The sequence below is a fragment of the Phasianus colchicus genome, chromosome 19, assembly GCF_987193195.1.
Source record: "Phasianus colchicus chromosome 19, bPhaCol1.hap1.1, whole genome shotgun sequence".
Taxonomy (NCBI): Eukaryota; Metazoa; Chordata; class Aves; order Galliformes; family Phasianidae; genus Phasianus; species Phasianus colchicus.
This window is the reverse complement of record NC_143454.1, coordinates 6,945,303-6,968,148: the sequence shown is the minus strand read 5'-3', so window position 1 is coordinate 6,968,148 and position 22,846 is coordinate 6,945,303. Positions and strand designations below refer to the sequence as shown.

At 48.1% G+C, this 22,846-nt stretch overlaps 1 protein-coding gene across 2 annotated transcripts in view; it reads right to left on the bottom strand.

Moving 5' to 3' along the window:
- The window catches only part of COL27A1 (collagen type XXVII alpha 1 chain), a 160,773-nt gene that overhangs the window by 101,707 nt on the left and 36,220 nt on the right, over nt 1-22,846 (bottom strand). For both annotated transcript variants that reach the window (XM_090121119.1, XM_090121120.1), the window contains exons 4-6: nt 18,712-18,782; nt 12,134-13,575; nt 4,545-4,598 (exon numbers count right to left, since the gene is read on the bottom strand). In XM_090121119.1, the coding sequence (XP_089977245.1) occupies nt 4,545-4,598; nt 12,134-13,575; nt 18,712-18,782 (1,567 nt within the window). The remainder of the gene's footprint in view (nt 1-4,544; nt 4,599-12,133; nt 13,576-18,711; nt 18,783-22,846) is intronic.

Here is a 22,846-nt window from a genome sequence, read left to right as displayed (position 1 = left end):
CACAACGCAATCATAAGGCCTCAACCAAAAGTGGGATTGTAAAGGGGGGAAGACGGGAGAAAGAATCTGGTCCCGTTACCCAGTGCTAAAACATGTGATTCTGAGAAAACACAGGCTCTTGACATACAAGACAGAGGATTTACCGCTGAACTCAATGAGACTCGTGGTGTGTAATCCGAGCAAAGGAAGAACAGAAACCCATCCTACTCCCAGAGACCAATGTGGTCTCATGCTGGTGAAAAGCAGCCACATCCTGCTGATGAAGTGACAGTGGGAAGTCCAGTCTGGCACACCAGTGGCTGCTGTAACCACGTCTGGGGATTGTGCTAGACATTTTAAACTGCTCTCGTAACTGCAGAGAAAAAAGGGCGTAGTCTGGCAGTAGTCCTAAAAATGGTAAAAATAACTGATCTCGATGTGTTCCAACACGGTTAGTCCCGAATCTACGCTTCCACCCACATTCTTGGCAGACGAGGAAGATGCAGCGTGGTACATTGAGTTGGGCTGGGGGACAGAAAGTGTGGGACAGCACCGCCTTGGGAGCTGTTGGCAGTACAGCATCATGTAAGTAAGCCTCCCACGTTAATCCACTTATCTATCTGCAAACCCCAATGAGTCATCACGCACCCCAGCTACGCACACTTGTTCTATTAAACCCACTCTGACCTTCATTCCACTTCTCCTATTGCACCCAGCAGAACTATCCATCTCCAGTCTGTGCTTCCTCTCCATGGAGAAGCAATTCAAGAATTAATTGCTTCGTAGTTCTACAGTTAATCACTATATTTTACTCACATTATCCTGGATTTAGTTGATTTTCTCACTCATATCTAGAAATCATGATTCTCCTAAGAATGTTTATCATCATTTACAGTCATCTTTGAAGGACGGAGCCCTGATGGAGCTGTGGGTGTCCCTGTTCTTTGCAGAGAGGTGGACCAGACGACCTTTAAGGGTCCCTTCCAGCTCAAATGATTCCGTAATTATAAGATCATTACATTAGTTTTATTTCTCTCTTCTATACTCAGGATGGCACAACTTTGAGACCAGTCAATCAAAAAATCCCATAGCACATTTCACTATTTGCAATTGTGCCTCTCTTATCATTCCTTTTGTCCCCCTTATAATGGCTGAACCAGCCTAATGACAAGCTAACTTGCATCTGAAATGGTCCAAACCTCACACCAGAAATGCCACGGAAAATGTTATCCCAGAAAGCAGCAGCCCAAGGCTCAGCGACAGAGCGGCCAGAACAATCCCTGAATGTGTTCTCCAAGTGATGAGGGCTTCCCAAAGGTGACAGCTTTGTCATCTCCCTGGAATGTAATCCACACGAATGGCAGCCACTTGGGAGCGGCACCGCGCCGTGCAGTTCTGGTGACGTGCCTGGAGATGGGACCCGGCTGACAGAAGTGCTTTTATGCACACAGCTTCACAGCCCTCCCAAATTAACAAAAGTGCAACTGTGCACAGCTGCCTTCGCCGCCTCAGCATTTGCAAGGAGGGAAATGTCCTCAGAACTCCTGCTAAATGTGAGAACGCTTCAGTCAGAAGAACGGCTGCTCATTCAGGACTCATGATGCATCGGGCTTTCCCTTTTCTCTGACCTACAGATCCCACTCTGACCTTTGGCTTGCTGAAAAACGAGCGAAATATTTGAGGTGAAACCAAACAAACTGTTTCTTTAAGCACTTCTTTTCAGAAATGGGAAAGTCTTCCTCGAGGAATGAGGATACGGGGAACCCGAACAGCTGGCTGACTCCTTGCTTCTTTCAGGGGGAAGCAGTGCATTTGGAAGGCAAGGGAGACTTTCTGCAACCACAGACCAAATGTCGCAGGGATGTGTCACAGCGGGACCTTGCAATCTTTCAAGGTTCACAGGAGCATGGTAAGAGCATCCTAAAGCACATGTGAGTGCATTTCTCCTGCAGCCACCTGACAGGTCAAACAAGAGCAATGGCAGCGTGTCAGGATTTGTGGCTTCACTCCAAACTCTGCCTGCGGCCTGTTGGGTGGCCAGGGGTAAAACACACTGCTTGGGGAAAATGTGTCCCCAGCACCTGAGTTTGTGCACCTGTGTTAAATGGGGATATTGAGTTCGAGCAGACCTGGGGGGGTTCAGGTTGGGTATTAGGAAGCAAGGGATTCCTTACACGGCAGTGAGAAACACCCAACTTTTGTTTAGTAAACCCCCGTGTCCTTGTGGCTGCAGAGAAGGGCATGCAAATATTCTGTCTCCATGGATCTCTGATGCAGAGTGACTGCTGTATCATCCATTTCATTCTCCTAGAATAGGGGTAAACTTAAAAATCAAGGAAATGTCATTTTTTAGAAAACCTTAGAATCCATCTGGCTTCTGCTCTGCATTGCATTTGAGCACTGTGTCCCACATCCTTTTTCAAACCTTTACAGACTGGCATTTGTTACTGCAAATCGGGGGCATTTGCTTACATAGAAGAGCAACTTTCTGGCTGTAAGGCGAGGCTAGAGATATTTATCTGCTGGAAACAAGGAGACAGACTCATGGGAGCAGCCAGCTTTCCTTACAAACCATCTCTGACCACAATCTCACCCTCAAAGCAAAAGCTGATCTGAGCTTTCATTTAACTCTGACCAACACGGGGGGAGAAAGGAAATAAAACAGAGGCAATACAGAATTCAAAGGAGTGGAAATACTGCGCTACATCAGCAAGACAGCCACTCCATGGGCTTCACAGCTACAGAAGGTCATGAGTCAAATGCTGCAGCTAGTCTTTCAAATAAACCAAGTTATTGTACAAGCATTAATAACGTAGGAATTATGCAAGCTACAACAAGGACAATCATGTCAGCCATAAACTGCACTGGGGACAAGAAGAAACCCTTCTTTTCCTCCAGCATCCAGCACTGCAAAGCTGCATGCAGTGCTCACCTCCCCTCAGCAGTCCATGCTTGGGGGACACCTTATGGGACACCCATGGACTACCCATGGGCTGGTACAAGAACAAGTCTGCTTTACTGGAGGATCAAGTGAAGCAGAGCTAGGACATACCCTCAGCCATGCTGCACATTTGTTTTGAAGTGACTCATGCACAACAAAAGCAAAAGATGCAAGAATTCCCCTAAGCCTATCTTAGTTTCTGGCAGGTCCTCTTCCTTGCAGTTAAGTCCTTAAACCCCGAAGAACCACAAGAAAAAAAAAATACTAAAAACACGCTGCAAAGTCAAAACAACTCACGCACAGAGCAGCACTGTCTTCAGTGCTCCAGGCCAGACATTTACAGGGTGACCCTTTTGCCCCCTCCCAAAATTAGCACAGCCTCTATGCAGCAGCCTGAGCCAAGCCAGGCTCAGCTGTGTGAGCACTTCCTAACTGGGAACTCTTCCCTGGGCTGATTCTCAGCACCTCTGGCAGGGGCTGAACTCAGAGATCCTCTGTTGCTTATTGTCTTTCAGGGGATTGTCTTAAATATAGGATGGGGAGCAATGCCAAGTAGTGACATGGTTTTCCACAACGCTTTTTTTCTCCTAGGAAAACTGCAGTTTTGGCAGATAGTGGAATTTGGAGGTAGAGGTGAAAGTTGGTCATTCACACAGCTGGGCCTCCAGACGTGGAGTCTGGTTTGCACACCACAGGACTGCAAGAAGTAACACCAAACAGCCGCTTGGGGTTGGGGCTGGGGTAAGAACAACCCTGCAGCTGAGAAAGACAAAGTCCAGGCAATGTGCTGATGTGGTTGCTGCTTAGGTATTGGTACACAGAAGGCATCGGAGCTGCATAGCCAGTTGTGCTGGTATTTCACCAAAGAACATCTCTGATGTGGAACACATTATCTTGTCCATAAAACACAGCAGCCTGAAGCTCTCGGATGCCTTGGGGCCCAAATCTGTATTCAGGTTTGTTGAGATCCATCCCACGCTGCAGTGGGTCCTGTTACTATTACAGAAAGGAAGTTCATTCACCTCCCAGGACCATAACAAGTGTCCCCATGAGCACACAGCCTTCTCGCTCTTAGCCTCATGGCTGTTCCTTAAAGACCTTACACAGGATTGAGTTTTAGCCAAATAGGTCCGAGCAAATCTCCCTCTGCTGCCAGGACAGGATGCTGCCTGGATCACGGATCCAAGCATTCCAGAAGTACAGCCTCGTACACCTGTATCTGCTGATTCCCAACCCACAGCAGCTCAGTGCTCAGGCTCCATAACTGTACCTCGTGGGACAGCACCTTGCAACCATGAAAATGGTGCCAGTGCTTAACTGTAGGAGTAGGGCACGCTGCCTACTGGAAACAAAATGAGACAGGCAGAGCTCATCCTTCTGACAGCTATTTTAAAACATCCTCCCCCAGCCTTTGCTGCTGTAAAATCACAGTATGGAGAGGCTGCAGATCACCAAAAGGTGCCTTCCTGGAATCTTTGACAGGGAAGGAGAGAAAGGTGGAAGGGCAGACCCCAATGGTAGGTCTTAAAGCAATCACTGCTCAGCCACACAGTAGCCCTTGGAGCATCAGGACAGGTGGCAATAGGTACAGATGGAGAGAAATAGAAGTTCTTAAAGCACTTACTCGAGAACCCCTCTTGCCTGGTGGTCCTGGTAAACCCGGCAGACCTGGTGGACCCTAGGAAAATAAAAATAAACGTTACAGATTGTTCTAAAGCAGGATGATTCTCCTGAGTGTTTCAAGGAGACCCATTTGGATAGACCAGACAACATGGGCAAATTATAACAACATGCCCAGAACTCCCCTTCAACTTCTGCTATTGCTATAAAAGCCTGCAAGCTGTGCACAACAACATCTGCAGGAACATCTGTTTGCAGAGAGCAGAGTGTTCACATCTTTCCACCATGGACCACGTTCCTGTGAGCACAGCAGAGCTTCACACTTTGTTTCCCAGACCTGTGTTCTATCACAGGGGTAACACAACTGCCTCCAGCTTCAGAGCTCCCTGCTATGTGCCAGCACCCACCAGCACCCACGTGTTAGCACCATGGTGAGCAAGGCACGCTATACATTACTATATACCAAGATTTCAGACAGAGAAAACTTGCCTGAACCTAATTCTGATAAGAGACATCCATCCAAACCTTGCCCCTGTGGGAAAAAAGCCAGGGGGGAGAGTAAGCAAAGCCCAGGACCAGTCTCTCTGTGCTACTAATTTGATAGGACATCAAATGAATCAGAACATTTCTTTCTGAAGCTATTTCTATCAACAGCACAGGTAACAAGGAAATGGTTGCTTTACACAGCACAGAATTGGCAATTCCTCACACTGAGATGCACAGGGCTGCACTTCTGCTGCTGTGCTGTTCGCTGCTCCTACCCAACACTGCTCCTACCCAACACTGCTCCCTGTCCTGGGGATTTCCACTCTCTGTAACCAGGATCACTTGATCTGACCCCTCTGTGAGCTGCTTGCTGCTGGCCAACACGGTGCTACCAGTCCTTGTATCAGCAACACTCACTGATACAGCTGACCCTCATTTTAGCAATACACACGTCATTTTATTCTGCCATTGTGCCAGCCCAGGCTCCCGTGCATAACACAATTATACAGCTGTGCCAACAGACAGTTGTTCTTTCTTTTCTTTTTTTAAGTCTTAAGTAAATGCTCTCTAGAATCCGAACTTTTATTTTAAAAAAATCCTCATGTCCTTTTAGTTGGGAAGATAACTATCAAAACATGCACCCAATGCAACTGATACAGCTGGAGTTTTAATGGAGCTTACCAAAGATTAATTCAAGTCCTTAACCTCTTCTCCATCAGAAACCATTCCCCCATACCCCAAAAAGGAGATGTAAAGGAGAAGATGCAACTGCCTGAGAACCACGTTTCTCAAGTACCAGACAGGAGGTGACCTCCTCCACCTTCCTGCTAACAGCAGCTGCAATTGCACTTGGCCACATGAGTAAAAACGTTCTCCAAAAATGTGCACTGTTCAGAATAAACTGGAGCTGACAAAAACAAAGGAGAGAGTTAATACCTGCACTGGAGTGGGGATATGGAGTTAGGGAAGGGCATATAGAAAAACCCTACCACTACCATATAGGAATCCCTACCACTTTGCTTTAATTTACTGCCTCTCCTTCAATCTTTTTTTCCTTTCATGAAAACAAGAGGGATAACGTGATAAGTACTGCAGAATTATAGAATCACAGAACAGCTTGGGCTGGGAAGGACCTTAAAGATCATCCAGTTCCAACCACATCCCCTGCTGTGAGCTATTTGCCAGCCAGCACACCAGGCTGCCCAGGGCTCCATCCAAGTAGCCAAAAGGCATCACAACATGGTGGTCAGTAGGCATAGGGCAAGGGCACGTCCACAGATAAATAAACAGCAGCATGGTGGAGATGACAGAGGTAGCTGGACGAACACATGTAGTTGCTGTGAAACATGACACGAGGCCACGCTCTGCTTCTCACATGGTTCTTTGAGGGCTGGGTTGGATGGGACGTGCACCGTGCCTTCCCAGTGACTCATCCCTGCCTCGTGCCCCATGCACAAGGCTCTGTGTCATCCAGCTCCGGCTTTCAGACAAGAGGCCCACGTCAGACAACTGGAGAGAGCAGCGCTGAAATACACACGGAGAAAAATGCACATCCGCAGAGGCAGCCAGAGAAGAATAAGGTTGGAGCAGGGCCCAGCTACTTACAGACGATGGATGCTGTCCCGCTTCAAACGTAAAGCTCTGAGACGTGAGAAGAAAGAGACATCTATCAGCACAGCAGAACCTGCCTGCAGGTTGGGTATTACGAGGAATTTCTCCTCAGAAAGAGCAGGGGGGCAGTGGCACAGGCTGCCCAGGCAGAGGTGGAGGTGCCATCCATGGAGGTGCTTAAGGAAAGGGCAGGTGTGGTACTGAGGGATGTGGTGTATGGGCAGCATTGGTGGTAGGTGGACGGATGGACTGGATGATCTTACAGATCTTTTTCAACCTTAATGAGCCTCTAGTGTCCCTACACTCATCAGAGCATCTCCCCCCTCACCCTGCTCATAGGGATGCAGGGAAGAGTTAAACAAACCACACACAGCCTGGGCAGACCTTTCCGCTGTAACCCCTTCCAGCATCCCTGGGGAAACCCATTGCGAGCAGTGGGAAGTGCTCTGAGGGCAGGAGGGTTTCCTTTTCCTGGCAGCTGGAGGAAGACATCGCTTCTGCCCTCTCCTTGCATGGACGCCCTGAGGGACTGGCAGAGCTGACAGCCTCCTCCAGCACTTTGCTTCTTGTCTCTGGCTTCTGTCCCGCTCCTCGCTGCAAACGGATGGTGGAGAACACACACACACTCCGTTATCACACCAAGCAAACTCGAAGATCAAGGAGTAACATGGCAAAAGCAGATCCTCTCTCTTCTCAAGCCAAACAGCAGAGCTGTGAACCAGCCCGAACAGCTCCGCGATCAGCTCACGGCAGCCACATGAAAGTTTAACCCTTCTGGGTTTCCCACGGTAGCGTTAGCGATGATGACTGATCCCACCAAATGATTATAGGATTTATTCTAAGCTGCTGCTGGGAAACTTGCTGGCGCAAAAAGGATGCTTTCTGTAGCTTTTGGAGCTTCAAGTTGCACATGGAAAATTAAGCTAGGTTGTCTGAAAGTGAAATACATCGGACCCTGAGGACAGGCGAAATCTCACTGCTTCCTCCTGCTGCTGAGATCAGCTCAGCTCATCCCTCCACCTTTCCCACATCATGGCCCTCCCCACGGCTTCCCCTGCCCGCAGCAACACCCCTGGGAGCAGAGCTGCCTTCAGATCTCAGAACCTGAGCAAGGCTGAACCTGTTTGGGGAAGGTTTCAAGTGAATTGTAATCAGTTCAGGAATCGGTGCTGGCGGTGTGGGAAATGATTCTCTTCCTTTTGAATGGTTTCAGATTCATATTGCTCAGGTTGCAAACTATTTCTGTAATTGCTCCCCCAGGGGCAGGTACTCAGCCTAGCAGCAAATCGCTGATGACTGCCCAGGACATGATTCAGCCACATTCTAGTGCATGCTGATAGACGGACACGGCTGTGTTTTAAGATCTCCTCACTGTACTTGAGTCCCCCTCACTCTGCCCCCTGAACATCCTATAACTGGCTGCACGTCACAGGAGGGCATGCTGCAAACAGGAGATGGAAGGCCAAATGTTATTCCCTTTCACAATTGCTAACGCACGTGGTGAAAACTACCTTAAAAGTGACTTCAGAAAACGCATCAAAAGCTTTTCCCTATGCTAGCACCATAAGCAGGGATGTTTTTTACCCCTACAAACAGAGAACCTGCCCTGCTTTCCTCCTGGAGGAAGACAAGGTACGTTTCTTCCATCAGTTCTCTGCCACAAATCCATTATTTAGTATTGCACATCCAGAGAGCAGTGGCACGGAGGGACTGAACAACTTGAGGGGCAGCACCAGCATTACATTCTCCCTGCTCAGGAGAATGGAAGATGAGAAAAACTCATCCCAAAGGATACAGCAGCCCCTCTGCATCTCTCTACCCTTGACAGCATTGTGCAGAGGAGGAGAGAAGACCCAAACCCTTGAAATTCTGGCACAAACCAAGATGTTGGCAGAAAGCCACTCCTCTAACATGATTTCTGGAAGAAAGACAGATGTGTATTCTGGATTTGTACAACAACTATTGCAGAGAAGTTTTGTCCACAGCTGGATTCCAAATTGTGTGGCAGCACTATACACAGCCAAATATTAGTATGGCAGTTTGATGAAAACAGCTTTTCTACAGACGTAGTGGGAGCAGTCTCTGCATGAGAAAGTCAGTCTTGAGCAGCCCCGGATCCTGCAAGCAAATCTAAAGGGGTGTGGAGAAATGAAGGGATCCCATACTCCATCACCCACTTTCTGTTCCTAGAGGTTGATGAAATAACTACACATGCATTTATAGGATACGTCTCTGCATCCTGTGCTGCACATCTGTCTCAATTACACTCTCAACTAGTCTTCAAAATTAACTTCATCTTATGCAAATAGAGCTCTCTGATGCTTAGTCATTTGCCTACAAGATTTTTTCCCTTTGAGGATAATTCTGGTTAAATTAGCAAAAAACTCTGATCCAACAGCATGAGTGAAGCTCAAACTTTTCCCATGTATTATACAAAGCATGCTGTTTCTTCCTTTCAAGAGAAAACATGACTCATTCATTAGGAGACATTCAAACGCATTGTGTGTTCCTAATTTATCATAGACTGTCAGCTGGAGCAGCCTTTTCTGCTACAAGGAGGACTGGAAATAGGCCCTTCATATCTGATCAGTGTTCCCATTCACCTCTCTCTCTCCTGAACGCTGATTTCATTGGCAAGGATCACTTCCCTGTGAAAGGAGCTGCACTCCAAAACAAACCGCTCGTGTGGAAGATGGCAGCTGGAGCAGTCTAGACTTGGGATGGGCTCAGAAACATCTGCCTTTGCAATGATGCTGCCTGCCAAAGCCTTGCCACACCTCTGTCTGGGCTGCTGCCACCAGCATTCGGACCCAGCGACCCAGACAGAAACTGGATGATGGTGCTGCTGTGTGCAGGGCTGGATGGTAAGTGTGCTCCCCTGGGCACTCTGCAACCCAGCTGTGCAACAGCAAGGCTTTGCTACAGCTCTGTGACATGCACAGAGCACATCTCTGCTGATGGGGAAAGTGAAGGACTGCAGCACTCTGTGCCCTGAAGCAAAGCTCCTGCATGCACAGTTCCTGCATGCACCCTCCACAGCAAGCAACACTTCCCCATCCATTGAAAGACTCCAAACATCTATCCTTGAGAGGGCTTGAGATGCTGGCCCCCAAACTCAACATTAAACGTTATTTTCCTGTTGTGGCTGCCCTACCTGCTCTCAGCAGTGTGCTGGGGTCACGCATGATGCTGGCCAGCCCCAAGTCGTGCCCAGGTACTGACCTAGCATGGCACTTGGGGGCTCCTTATGCTATTTCCCCCTCCTCTCCAGAAGAAATTCGCAGCAGAGATCCCAAATGCTTGTGGTTATTAATGGTTCCCAAGCAATTTTTCTTTTTTAAGACCATATTATCCTCCCTCGCAGTAAACCCAACATTCCTGAAGCATTAATGCTCTGCATGTGAGACAGTGTCAGCGCTTCCTGTTGTGCAGCACCGTGGTGGTCTTCTAGGACAGATGAACCCGCAGGCAGTGCTGTCTTTTGCTTCGAGGTAAATGCATCCCTTTAGCCTCCTGATTGCTCTCCTCTAACCATGCAGACACTTCCCTCGGCTGTGGGGAAGAGGCCCCTCTGCATGGCTGAGGTTACACCACAGTTATTTTGGTACCGCTCAGAAAAAGCACAGAGACCACAGCGCCTGAGTCACCACTGCCTCGTCTCCAGCTGTCAGTCACATCCCAATTTTGGGATGATCAGGATGAAGGAGGGTCCTTTCTCCTCTGTTGGAGAGCCCAGGAATGTCTCTACACATACATCTTAGCCATGGTGGTCCCAATCCTTGCTGGAAAGATTTTCCATACACCCTTCTCTGTCCATAATGGGATACTGGGTCTTGAAGAGACCTTGTGTCAGGCAACACAGCCAGGAAAAGAAACAAACCCTCCTGTCCTCCCCGCTTCATGCTCCATGCATCACATCCCAGCCATCGCATGCAGCACCACGACCAGCCCAGAGACCTTCCCTAACCTCACCAGATTGTCTGCCCAAGCACCAGGATGCTGCCAGGCCATTACTCAAGCACAGAGCATTTATCAGCACTCCCTCTGAACACACTTGTCTGGCTGTCGGAGTGCTGCATTTCTCAGCGTGTCAGCCCCATTCTGCTTTTTTCTCCCTTTTCTGTTCCCACGTCAGAGACATTCAAGGAACCATTGTACAGAGATCCCCGATGAGTCACAGCAGCCAGCTCCAGCCATAACCTTTCCTCCCTAAGTGCTGACTTTGTTTCCAGCAGTTGGAGAGGACGGGGCCAGGCAGAGCCTCAAGATGTTCTCCTTTCCCTCAATTCAGGACTGCAGTTCTCGGACCAGATGGAAAAATGTTGCCATCTCTTCCCTCAGTCCTCACAGCCTGAATCAGTTTCTTTGCTATGATTCACAACTTGAGAGGGATTTTCCACTCCAGTTCAATAATTCGCTCTTTAAATTGCAGGGGGATGTGGGGACTTGGAGCCTGGTCACCCTCAGCACAGTTCAGTCCAAGACTTCTCTGGGCTCAGTGCGGGCCACACAGATGTACCCACTGCAGGTAAGGAGTGTTTCAAGAGAAGTTCACGATTGCTGAACTTCTGTTCTTGGAATTATGCCTGAAATGCTACTCCATGAAACACTGCCCACAGATAAATCTGCGGAAGCTCATTCTGCCTACTCAGGGATTTTACAAAACATCTCCAAATGCAATGACTACAGCAGGGATGTGCCTGTGCAGCCAGGCATCCTTCACCTCTCCCACAGCTGGGAACCTCAGAACGAAGCACACCCCTCAGTAACTCCCCCAGAAACCAACACACTGCTTTGAAAAGTGAGAGGCAGGACGTGAAGATGAGCAGAACATCGGGGCTCACCAAAACACAGCCCTTGCGTTTTAGGGGTTGCAACAACGAGCAGCACGTTTGCAGACACAAGTGCTGTTGATTGTGTTCCTGGAACTTGTCTCAAATTTTCCATTGTATACCCTTCTTTCACTATTTTAAGGAGTCAGCTGTAAAAATTTGCTCTAGGCTGGAACTTGGCAACCAAAATCTCCGTCTGGGAGAAACTTATACATGTACAGCCCCTCTCTCACATATATATTACAGCAAAAGGCTTGGGTTGGAACACCAAATCCTCCTGAACGTTGGCCAGATTAAAGATTCTGTTTGCATTCTTACATTAAAAAAAACATGTTAGCAGATAATTAGTGTGGCCTGACTGCTTTTAGCATTACGAAATGTGTGTATGCTCGCCATGGCCAAGACACACACACCCTGAGAGCAGTTATTGCACGTGGAATGCTGTAGTTAAATTTATAGAGGAAACTCTTCGGGTGTTTTAAGGAACAAATGAAAAACAAAACAAACAAACAAAAAGCCATTACACAATACAAATAGAGGAAGGTTTTTTTGTTTGTTTGTTTGTTCGTTTTAAAATCCTGACTCAATCTCGGTATTTGATTTTCTAGAAATGCCAACCCAGCTGAGTTGGACCTACAAAGGGTCACGAAGTGCTCAAGCTTACCTGAGGTCCTCTGTCTCCTTTCACCCCTGGGTATCCCAGTAAAAATGGAAACGGAGTGGGCCCAAGGGGGTCAAAGATCTGATAGCCATCCGTCGCAGCTGGGGTGGTGAGGTTGAAGGCCTGAGCCTGGGCTCTGGAGACAGGATGGGCAGCCCCCAGGGGTGGCTTGGTGTACACCAGAGGGACATTGCCAGGATCCCCTTTCCTGGTGGAGGGTGACACGTGCTTCTTTGGAAGGGGTCCGGTGGTTGGGGTCTGTGGGGTTTGCTTCAGGGTGACGAAGTGGACGCTGCTGGTTGTGTTGTCAGTCCTCCTCCTGGTAGGCTTTACAGTACTGGGTGCTTCCGAGGACTTGGTGGTTGGTTTTTGGTTGATCTTCTTTTTGGTCTCTTGCTTGGTCTCTTTCCTGCTGGTCGTGGCAGGGCTCGGGCTTGCTGGCAGGGTGTTTTTGGCACTGGGCAGGGGAGTTTTCTCCGTGTGCGTGCTGGAAGTAGGCCGAGACACCCTGAGGGTCGTCACTGTCCCCCGAGACAGCGGACGGGTGGGCGGCTGTGTCCCAGTACTCGATGGAGCCGGAGATGGGGCCACCGCAACCTTCGTGGCTTTGGTTGTCTGTCTTGGAAGTGGCGGCTGGGATGAGACCAAGGCAACAGTTATAGCACCTGAACCCCGAGTCTTGAGGGGTGCAGTGACCCTGCCTAACGCCAAGGATGGGGTGGCAGTGGTCAAGTTTTTCAGACCCTGAAGCGAGGGCTCCGTATGCTGTGGAGTACTCGGGGAGGCACTGGGATCCCTGGGCAGGATGGGGATGAGCGGGGGCAGGTTTGGCCGGTAGGTGTCTGCTTGCCTGCACTGTTTTTTCAGGTATTTACAGTAATGATGAGCTGCCTTGGCGGAAGGATAAATATCGAACTGGCAGATGGCTCCTTCAAACTGCACGGAGTGATGGTTCATCTTCCCAAAGAGGAAAGATCCATGTGGATCCAATGCCTCATCCTTTTTAAAATGCAAATCCGCATGTACTCTGTGCTTCCCACAAGAAGTAAATAAAGTGACTGTTTGGCCACGGATATTGATGGCCATATTGTGCCACTGGCCATCGTGAACATTGTAATCAAAATATACAGAGCGCTTGTGGCCCACGTACACTATTATCTTCCCGGGCACAAACTGAACCCCCAGCTGCAGTTTTTTCTTTTTGCTCTTGACTGCGAAGAGGAAAGCATTGTTGATGCGGTGGGAGCAGAGGCTCAGCACTAGGAGCAGGTCAGTGCTGGAGCCTGCAGGGAAGATGGTGCTGATGGGTGCTTCGACGCGTGCTCGCTGAGTAAAGATAACCCCTGATTTGAGAGGAATGACCCCTTGAGGAATGGCATGTGATAAGGACAGTCCGTTCGACGGCCTTCTCCCTCCCAGGCCCAGCCTCTGAAGAACATCCACATCTGAAAGGGAAGCGACAAGAAAATGTGAGTTGGTGAGGAACCCAAGGGCTGGATCCATGTAAGATGGCTATCAAACCAGTCCATGCAAAAGTACAACAGGTTAGAAGAAACCTCTACCATCCTCTGACAAAGACAGATCCACGTAATCAAAGCTGAGCACAGACAGTTCTTTCTCCTGCACACAGAGTGAAAAGCAAGTGCACGCTCAACTCAGTCACTGGCAATTGCCAAAATGCATCAGCTCCATGGCAGGTCTGCCTAGCTGTCCTGTCCCCCAAGAGACCAGCTCCAGATGTTTTGGAGAGAGCTGAGCTCACGGCAAGGCAACTTCCCACCAAGCACCAATACTCCACTTCTCCGAGATGCAGTTCTGAGTACTGACCACACAGCTGGAAAGGAATTTGAACAACAGGCTGAGCAAGCATTGCAAAATGTTATACCCCCAGAAGGCAAGGAACAGAGCTGTCAAAGGGAGCAAAAGCCTTCTATCTGTCTTTCTATAGATCAGTAAGCAGCAGCTTTTGATCTTAGAGACTCTGGAGAGTTTTGGGAAGCAAAGGTGCCTCCCAGCATAAAAAAACTGCACCTACATTTCACTGAACTTCTTCAGGTTCTCAACAGCAGCGCTTTTTTCCCAGCGGATCATCTTACAGCCTTACATTGTTTCACTAAGTTGGAGGGATCAGGCTTGGATTGTGGAAAGCTGAAAAACTAGCTGTGACTGCCATTGAACAGGTGGGATTTGCTGGGTGCACTGCTCAAGAGAAGGCAGGATGCTCACTGTCCACAGCATCCATCTCTGTCTACAGGCGCTGGGAGAAGCCTGTAGAGGACGTGCAAGCAGAGTCCTCTGGTTTCTGGCCCTGAAGTCTAACAGAAGTCACACAGCCTGGAGTCCAAAGCAGATTAGCAGGCAGCAGCAACACAGCCTGGAGCCAGCTGGCTGCAGCTTCAGCTGAACTACTTCACTGGGGAAGATGCTCAGGTCTATGCGAGAAGAACTGCAAAGGTAAATGTGCCCAGACCTGAAAAAAGGGCTCAAAAGCCTGTTCTCTTATACCAACTCCAACTTTAGTCTCACAAGGGATGTTAACTGCAGGGTAAAGACACACAGATGTAAGGCTAGAGTGATGAGCATGATGTTACTACTGCTGAAAAGAAAATAGGACAACTGTTTTTCCTTCCCTCTTCCCTGCCCAAATGCAATGCCCGTTACTCAATGACCATTTAATTCCATCTTTAAGTGGGGAAATAAGCCTGGGCAAGTTTCTTGCCTGGGCTGCCTAATCCAAATCCTCATCTCTCAAGGTAAGAACAAATGATCAGAAACGCAGCAGTGCCATTCATGGATGCGCATCAGTTAACACCATGGGATCACAGCTTTCCCATAGGAAAAGAAAAGGCAAATCAAAGGTTGTCCAAGGAAAAAAAGCCAGCTGCTTCTCTAGAGGGGCCTTGGAACTTGGCCGCCTTCACCCTTAACTATTAAATATTCAGCACAATTCTCAATATTTGGAGAACCAGCGATAGAAAGAGATCCTCAGTTTTGGCCAGAGGGGATGCAGACTGAAGCCAGTCTGAGGCCTGTAATGTCTCTGGCCAGGAAAGGAGGAGAATAGTGAGAAAACCTCCGTTCTTTGACTTTGGCAAAAACAATGGCTATTTCTGTACATAAGAACTAGTCAATCAATATTTATTTTGCCTGAGAATGGCTTTATTCCCACCTCCCTTTTACAAGGCAGCTGAACTCATTTTCTAGCACAGACTATCCTGGAGAAGACGTGTCAGATGAGCAAGGGGATGGAAATTTCCCCACTCCATGCAGAGGGATAACGTAGTGCACAGCTCAGGCGTTAATAACGTCCTTCTCCCACACCAGGGAGAAATCCTTGGTCCCCCACTGTTTCTCTGCAGTATTGCTCTACAGGGTTTGTCCCTCAGCACAGCAAAGGTAGAGTCTGTGCACTGAGGGGGGGAATCGCAGCCATGTCTTCAAGCTGGATCATTTCCACAACCCACAAAATGGTAAAGGCCAAAAACTGGCTTTTGCAAACTCCAATGGGACCCCTGCCACAGACTTCAAAGACACCAGGATTCAGCCCTGAGGAAATAAGTTGACTGCTCAAACTGGGAGCGAGGCACCAGCTTCCAATTTCTGCGTGTATTTTTAGGTTCTGTCCCAGAGACAGACCGTGGTGTGTCTGCACTGGGCAGAAACGCTTTATGCTCTGAGTGCTATTTGCTTGGTAGCTGCTCTGTGAAGACATGAGGATGTTTCCCTGCTCAGAGCATGCTGCTACTGTTTGCAACCCCGACCCAACTGCCTTGTTAGCAACTGCCTCAAACAGTGCTGCTGAAAAAGGAAAAAAAAAAAAAAAAAAGCACGATCCAACCTCTCCTCTCCCTAAAAACCCACAAAGGTAGAGCCAAATTCTTGATGCTTACGCAAAAGGATCTGAATCAAGCAGACCTCATGCAGGACACGGGTGTGGATTTTCCAGCCCCAGGTCCAGGCACTCAGCTCCAGACTCCTGCACACCACGGCTGCCCTGGGCAGGTGGGGCAGATCCCCAGGGATGATGGGATGTCATCAGCTAATGCAAAACGCAAGGTAATTTTTGCTTCTTTAAATGGCTCCAAGTTTGAGCAAAGCATTTTTTCCTCCTTTGCTTTTTGCTTTTTTTTTTTTTTTTTTTTTCCCTCCGTAGATTTTTTTCCATCAAAACACATTATTTAAAAAATCCGTTCACTGAGAGCTGCCTGCTCCCAGGTGCCTTGAACCTAACTGCTGCATTCCTCCTGCAACACTTGAGCAACAGGGAAAATCTTCTTCTAAGAGAGATGCACAGAGATTCCTGCAGAAGCACATAACTGCATCCAAAAGAGGGGATAAAGGCTTTCATTGCTATCCTGCTCCTCTTTCACCTATGTAAAAATCTTTATCAGGAAAGAAGCCAAAAGGCAGAAGAGAAATAACTTGGAGCTTCCCAGATTCCAGCAGCTGAGATCAGATGCCCACAGCTAAAACTGGGTAGGATAAACTCTACATTTCCAAAAGTTCTGCCCAGTCCTTTAGTCAGTGCACATCAGATGAACTCACTAACCTCATGATCTTTCGGATTTGTAATGCTTAGGGAAAAACCACCCTCTGTGCTCCCTCTTTTTCCACTGTGCAGGCGGATCTCTACACCTTACAGTAATAACTGTGGTCTTTTCAATATCCCACAGCATTGGCTTAATTACAACCTCATGTAGATCCATGAACAAGCTCCTACTTGATTTTGTAAATCTCACATTCAAAAATCCTGCGTGATAACGCAGTCTCAAATGGCCAATGTTCCCTTACAGCCTTCCTTCCTTGGAAGACTTTGGTTCCCAGAAGAAGAGCCTGACTCTGATTATTGGGAAATTGAGCAGAAATGTTTGATTATTTATCATAGGGCAACCATCTTATTGACACAGGCTGCCAGGCAGTGGTGGAGGGGGCATCCCTGGAGGCGTTCAAGGAAAAGGTAGATGTGGTACTGAGGGATATGGTTTAGTGGGCAGTAGTGGTGGATGGATGGACCAGATGATCTCAGAGGTCTTTTCCAACCTTAACGATTCTATGATCTCAGATAGGATGGCACCTACAAAGGTAATGTAGCAAAGACAAAGTGAAAGAGTTTCCTTTGAATTGTTGGCAACACTAAAAGAGACGACACCATCCCATAATTATCATGGGACTAAAAGGATGGATAAAGATGGATCCAAACAGCGTATTAAAATCTACTCGAAAGAGAGGCGCCAAGAGACAGTATTTGTTCTGCCTCTTTACGAGCTGACATAAAACTTGCTCTGAAAACTGCTTGACTAAGTAATTCAGCCAGATGTTCACCTCTTCTGCATTGAAGGAGAATTCGGAAAATATTACATTTTTCAAAATTGCTGATGGCAGGGATGCTATTTTATTTTTTTGCTGTAAGAAGTGCTCCGTGGGCTGGCTTACAGCTGAGCACTGACCAACTTTCTATTTTTCCTTCATGCTTTGGAGACTGAGAGGAGAGCCCTGGAACCTGCTAGTCCACTTATTGTTGTCTCCTGGTTGCAGGAAGCTGCTCGGTTCCAGCATGCGCCCGTGTCAAACATCCATGTGGAAGAGGTGCTGCTATTCTAGGAGCTGGCTCCCTGACAAACAGATGTTGCAGAGATGCTCAGTTACTGCTATCAGCCGTAAAATATGGATTTTTTTGTTGTTGTTTTTGTTGACTCTAAGCTAACTTGTCACTGTGGGGGGTTACTGCAGCCCAAACTTTTGTCCTGTCTCCAGCAGCACCAGGAAGGGATGCCCAGAGAAGATGAGTAAAGGTACATGGTCACTCCTTATAGAAGGCTCTCCCTGCAGCACAAGGGCTGAGCCAGACACAGAAATTCTCCTGTAAACCACCCCCTGTGGGATATTTCCTCCTGAAATTTGCTTTTCATAGAATCATTCAGGTTGGAAAGGAGCTCTAAGATCATCCAGTCCATCCATCCATGCACTACCACTACTGCCCACAAACCACATCCCTCAGTACCACACCCACCCTTTTGCTGCATACCTCCATGGATGGTACCTCTACCCCTGGGCAGCCTGTGCCACTGCCCCACTGCTCTATCTGAACAGTTCTTCCTGATGGCCAACCTTCTACTTTCAGAACTCTCATCATTTCTGCACGCACTGCATCCCATGCATCTGCACAGGCACGGCTGGGTTGCATCCAAGTCAAGGAAAAAACGGTTTGCCAGAGACTCTTAATTCCTTAATGGCCTGGCCTCAAGGGGCACCTCCTAAAAGCAGTTAAGTGCGAGCTAATGCAGGTAGATGCCAATGATATTTTAGATACACCAAAGTTCTTCGTTCCCAGTTGCTCCACCAGGCAGAAAGGCATTTCTGAGAGTCCTGCGGGGCACGTAATCACCTGTAGAAACCCGGATCCTTTGCCAGCTGTTAACTGCATCATCTACATCATCAGTACTGCAACCATCAGCAATAAATGCACTTAATTCTCCACACTGGGCTCTGGAATTATTAAATGTTTGGACCCAAAATTACATAAAAGCCCTCGGCTTTTACTTTGATTAAAAAAGGAAGAGGGGGAAAAAAGTGTGATTTACCTTCAGAGTTTCCCTGTGTGAATCCCAGGAACCAGCTAAAACATAGCACAGTCCAGACAAAGCAGAATCCCCTAAAATTGAAAGAGAAGAAAAAATGATGAGTTTCTACAACACTGGTACCAAACCCAGCCCTGTGAATGGCCTTCTCCTGAATCCTCATCTGGTGGCAACGTCCACGCTCTGGGATAATGGGTGCTTAATAGAAGGGATTGGGCAAAGCTTTCTGTCTTAGCTAAGCTTTAAGCATCACAATGCCATTGAAACAGCAGCAGAGAGGAAAAGTTTTAGCAGAAAGATATCTGAGCCCCCCCCCATCCCCCACCAGCTTCCCTGGTTTGTGGCCAAACAACGAACATAGGAAACTCCTTGGTTAAGCTCACTTAAAACTGTCAGTGGAAAGTTTGGAGATTGAATTCCCTCGCCTTCGAGAGCTGAGATTTAGCAGCTTGATCAGCAAGGGCATTAGGCAGCTGGAGGAACGGAGACAAAAATGTAAACTACAGACAGTCCTCAGCCAGAGGCAGTGCGGGACGTCCACCGGTTGTTCTTCATCTCAGCCAAACCAGCGCGAGCACTGGGATATGCAGAGCAACGGCACAGTGCTGCTCGCTCCTCTCTTAGATCTGGCAGAGAGGAATCATTTATCAATGGGGATTAGAGACCACTCTTCTCCTGCCATCAAGTCTCAGGCTTTAGCACAGGAAAATATCCTCTGAGACGATGCACTGCCCCGGGCCAGATCCTCACCTAGTGCAGGAGAACCTTTCTCACAGCTCCAATGAAGCTGCAGTGATTTACGCATCAGCGGGGAAACCTGGCCTTGAACATAAAGCTCCATGCAGGAAACCAGCCACTTAGTTAATATTTTAAGGTTTGAAGGGACAAAATACTGGAGCAGCCCCACATCGGCTGGGAAACAAATGAGATGAACCACATCACTCTCGTACTGTTTCCATTACCCTGACACCAGGCTGCGCATTTCAGGAGCTCTGGGGCTGCTGTAGTTCATGCATGAAGGAACGGAGGCTTGGAACAGCAAAACCTTTCACCAAGTCCTGTAGCCAGCTATATGCTAACCAGGAAAACTTCCCTGCACTCCAGAGATCTCCAGTGAGGAGATGGGGATGTTTTCTGCCCAATGCAGCCCATGAGATGCAGCTCTTGGTTCTGCAGGCCTGGGAGGTAGGAAGGCAAAGGGAATATGATGACTCCTCTTGGCCACCTTTAGCTGAAACCTTTTTATGACTTAAATGAGGCCAAAATCTGTATCGTAGGAAGACTTGCACTTCTGTGCTCGCCTCCTAAGGATCAATGGAGCACTGGGATGTGGACGCCATTCCCACACATGTGTGGAGCAAAGGTTTTTTGGGTGCCACCAACTGGGCTAAACTGCTTGATGGGAAGGTGAGGGGAAGGGATGACCAACACAAGGTTATCAGGAGGAGCCCCAGGCATTAAGAACACCTTTGCTCTGGTGAGGATCTGATTTGTGCTGCGCTGTGCAAACACGTGGGCACACACAACGCACAGGTTTCCGAGGGGTGCAGGAGCACCTTCACAACCCAAATCTGCTTCTAAAATTCCTGTTGACCAACACGGTGAGGGGAACAAGCCTCAGGGAAAATCCAGCACATAATTCCATTCTGGTGACAGCGATGGGGCCATAAAGGAGACGAAGGCACGGGATCCAGCTGGCCCCAGCCCCGCTCCTGGACCCCGCGCGCTGTACGAGCTGAGAGCAGGGCCGAGTGCCAAAGCACTGAAGAAAAACACTTTGGCAAAATTTACCAACTTAATGGAAAAAGCACAGGCAGCTTCCAAATGGCAGACCTGTGACTGATGGGGCTGTTAATTATTGCAGGATTTTATAAAGCAGGCTCTTTTTCCGTTACAACTCCGCAGCGACAGGATTGCATAAGCAGCTTGAATAGTAATAGTGAGGGCTTTTCTCCTTATATAGAGCTATTGAGCCCACCTTGCCTTCCTCTCTGCTTCTTGCCACCACCAGCGATTTCCACAGAGACTCCAGCAAGAAGCACCCACTAAAGTCATTCATTTCTTTTATAGCACAGGGCCTCTGAATACCCACATGAGGATCCCAGCACTGTAGCTACCAGGTGAAGAAATGCCCTTAAACACCAATGACCTAAGTTCACGTGAACCCTAAAGGTTTTCCAGCGGAGACACAAACTCCCTTTACAGCAAACTGAAGCTACTGACCACATTGCTTTTGGCAGATGCCAGTGATGAGGCCGTGAGAACAACACAGCGTTGAGAGTACAAGACAAGAGAAGGACTGAGAAGTACAACAGTGGCACATCTCAGCCTATGGCAGTGACTTCAGCATTCCCCAATGAAGGGGTGGGCGTGCAGGTAGCAGCAGAACAAACCCGATGAGGAGTTCCTACAAAAAGCAATCAGAAGGTGTAGGACCACTCATGCCAGGGCTTCAGGATGTCAGGAGATGACTGCATCATCCTAGGTGCCCCTTTTTGCTTAAACAGTGGGTTAAAACTGAAACAGAATATATTACAAAGGACAAAAGCAGCACTATTTATTTACTTATTTATTACCTTTTTGCACTCACAGTGCAGAATGTTTTGGAAACTGCAAACATTGTTGAGATTGGAAAAACAATTCCTCCCACTCTCTCCTATCCAGGTGTATTTATTTCTGTTCGATAGATCAGAAGGCCAGCTGGGTGCTGCAAACTGCTTTTCAAGAAAGGCAAATCTGCGTTTCCAACTGTAGATCAAATGATAATTCTTAAAAAGAGATCATTTATGTGTCACTTAGGATCTGATGCGTGTGAGCGGAGGTGACTTTTAATAAGACTTCCAGGCAGTTCTGCAGCCAACAGGAAACAGAAATCACAGCCTACGTACAGAGGTTCCAAACTGCCCCATGGAATCAACCCCACTCCCAGCTGCTGGAGGTGGAAATCTCATTTGGTGTGACTATCGCCCTTTGCACAAACTGCTGCTATCTTTCCAGGACTTCTGGAAAAGACAGCATTCCTCTGAGAGAGAGGGATGGGGACCTATCAGTGCGTGGATGTCCCTGTTTTGACCCTGCATACTTCTGTGGGTTGTTTTTTTTCAATGTTAAATATACCTACCTACATACACATATATATACACACACATACATACAGCCAGCTCCCCCAAATATCCAGCACCAAGTTCACAAAACAGTTTCATCCAACCCACTGCTCCTGGGTCCATGTCTATATACCCTCAGCCACAACTACAAATTCGTTGCATGCCTAGCCACAAGGAGGAAGGATGAAGAAGAGCGAAGGAGCACTGGCGTGGCCAACACCACTCCTTCAGCATCTCACCTTGCTCTTGTAAAGGTTATGCTGATACCTGCAGATGAAGGGCTGATGGGATTCCAGCTCCCAGTCCCCATGATTCTTCTTGGGAATCAGAGGCTTGTGTATTCACTGCACAGCCCGGGCCCAGAGCTTCTCTGAGCTCCTGCTGCTGACAGCCTGCTTCCTCACTTTGTGGATGAAGGACAGACAGGCTGATGAGGCTATGATGACTCAGACACCCTTCCAGATGCCCCCCAGCAACTTCCTACAATAGGGGATCTTACTGACAGCACGCTCCTTCATCTCCTCTTTGCTCACCAGCCCTGTCTGAGTTACTGTTTGCTGCTGAGTGATGTGACAACACTCACTGCATCTCTTCCCTTTGTGTCCTCAGCTAGTAACTGGAGCCCTCAGCAAACAGAAGTGCTAAGTGTGATCTGTCATCCAACTCCTTTTTTTAATCCTTCCAAAAGTAAACACAAACACCTTTGCATTCCTTCATGTTGTGGAGGGGGTTTGGGAGAGCCATATATAATTCCCCATTATTTCCATTTGCACTTCGCTAAGCATCCACCATTCCCCTCATGCCTCCAACAAAGTGGCAGAGAAAAAACCCTCTGTTCTCTCACCATTCAAAGATTTCATCCAACCCCTTACTGCAAGGCCTGGGAGTCCCCTGCTGTTTAATGCAACCTCAATAAGTGCAGGTTTGAAACAGGACAGCTGGGGTGAGGCTGGAAGCTGTATCAGAGTGGCAGCAGAGAAGTGACCAGCTGCAGGACCTCAGCCACTGCCTTGGTCATGATGCTGTGACCCTAA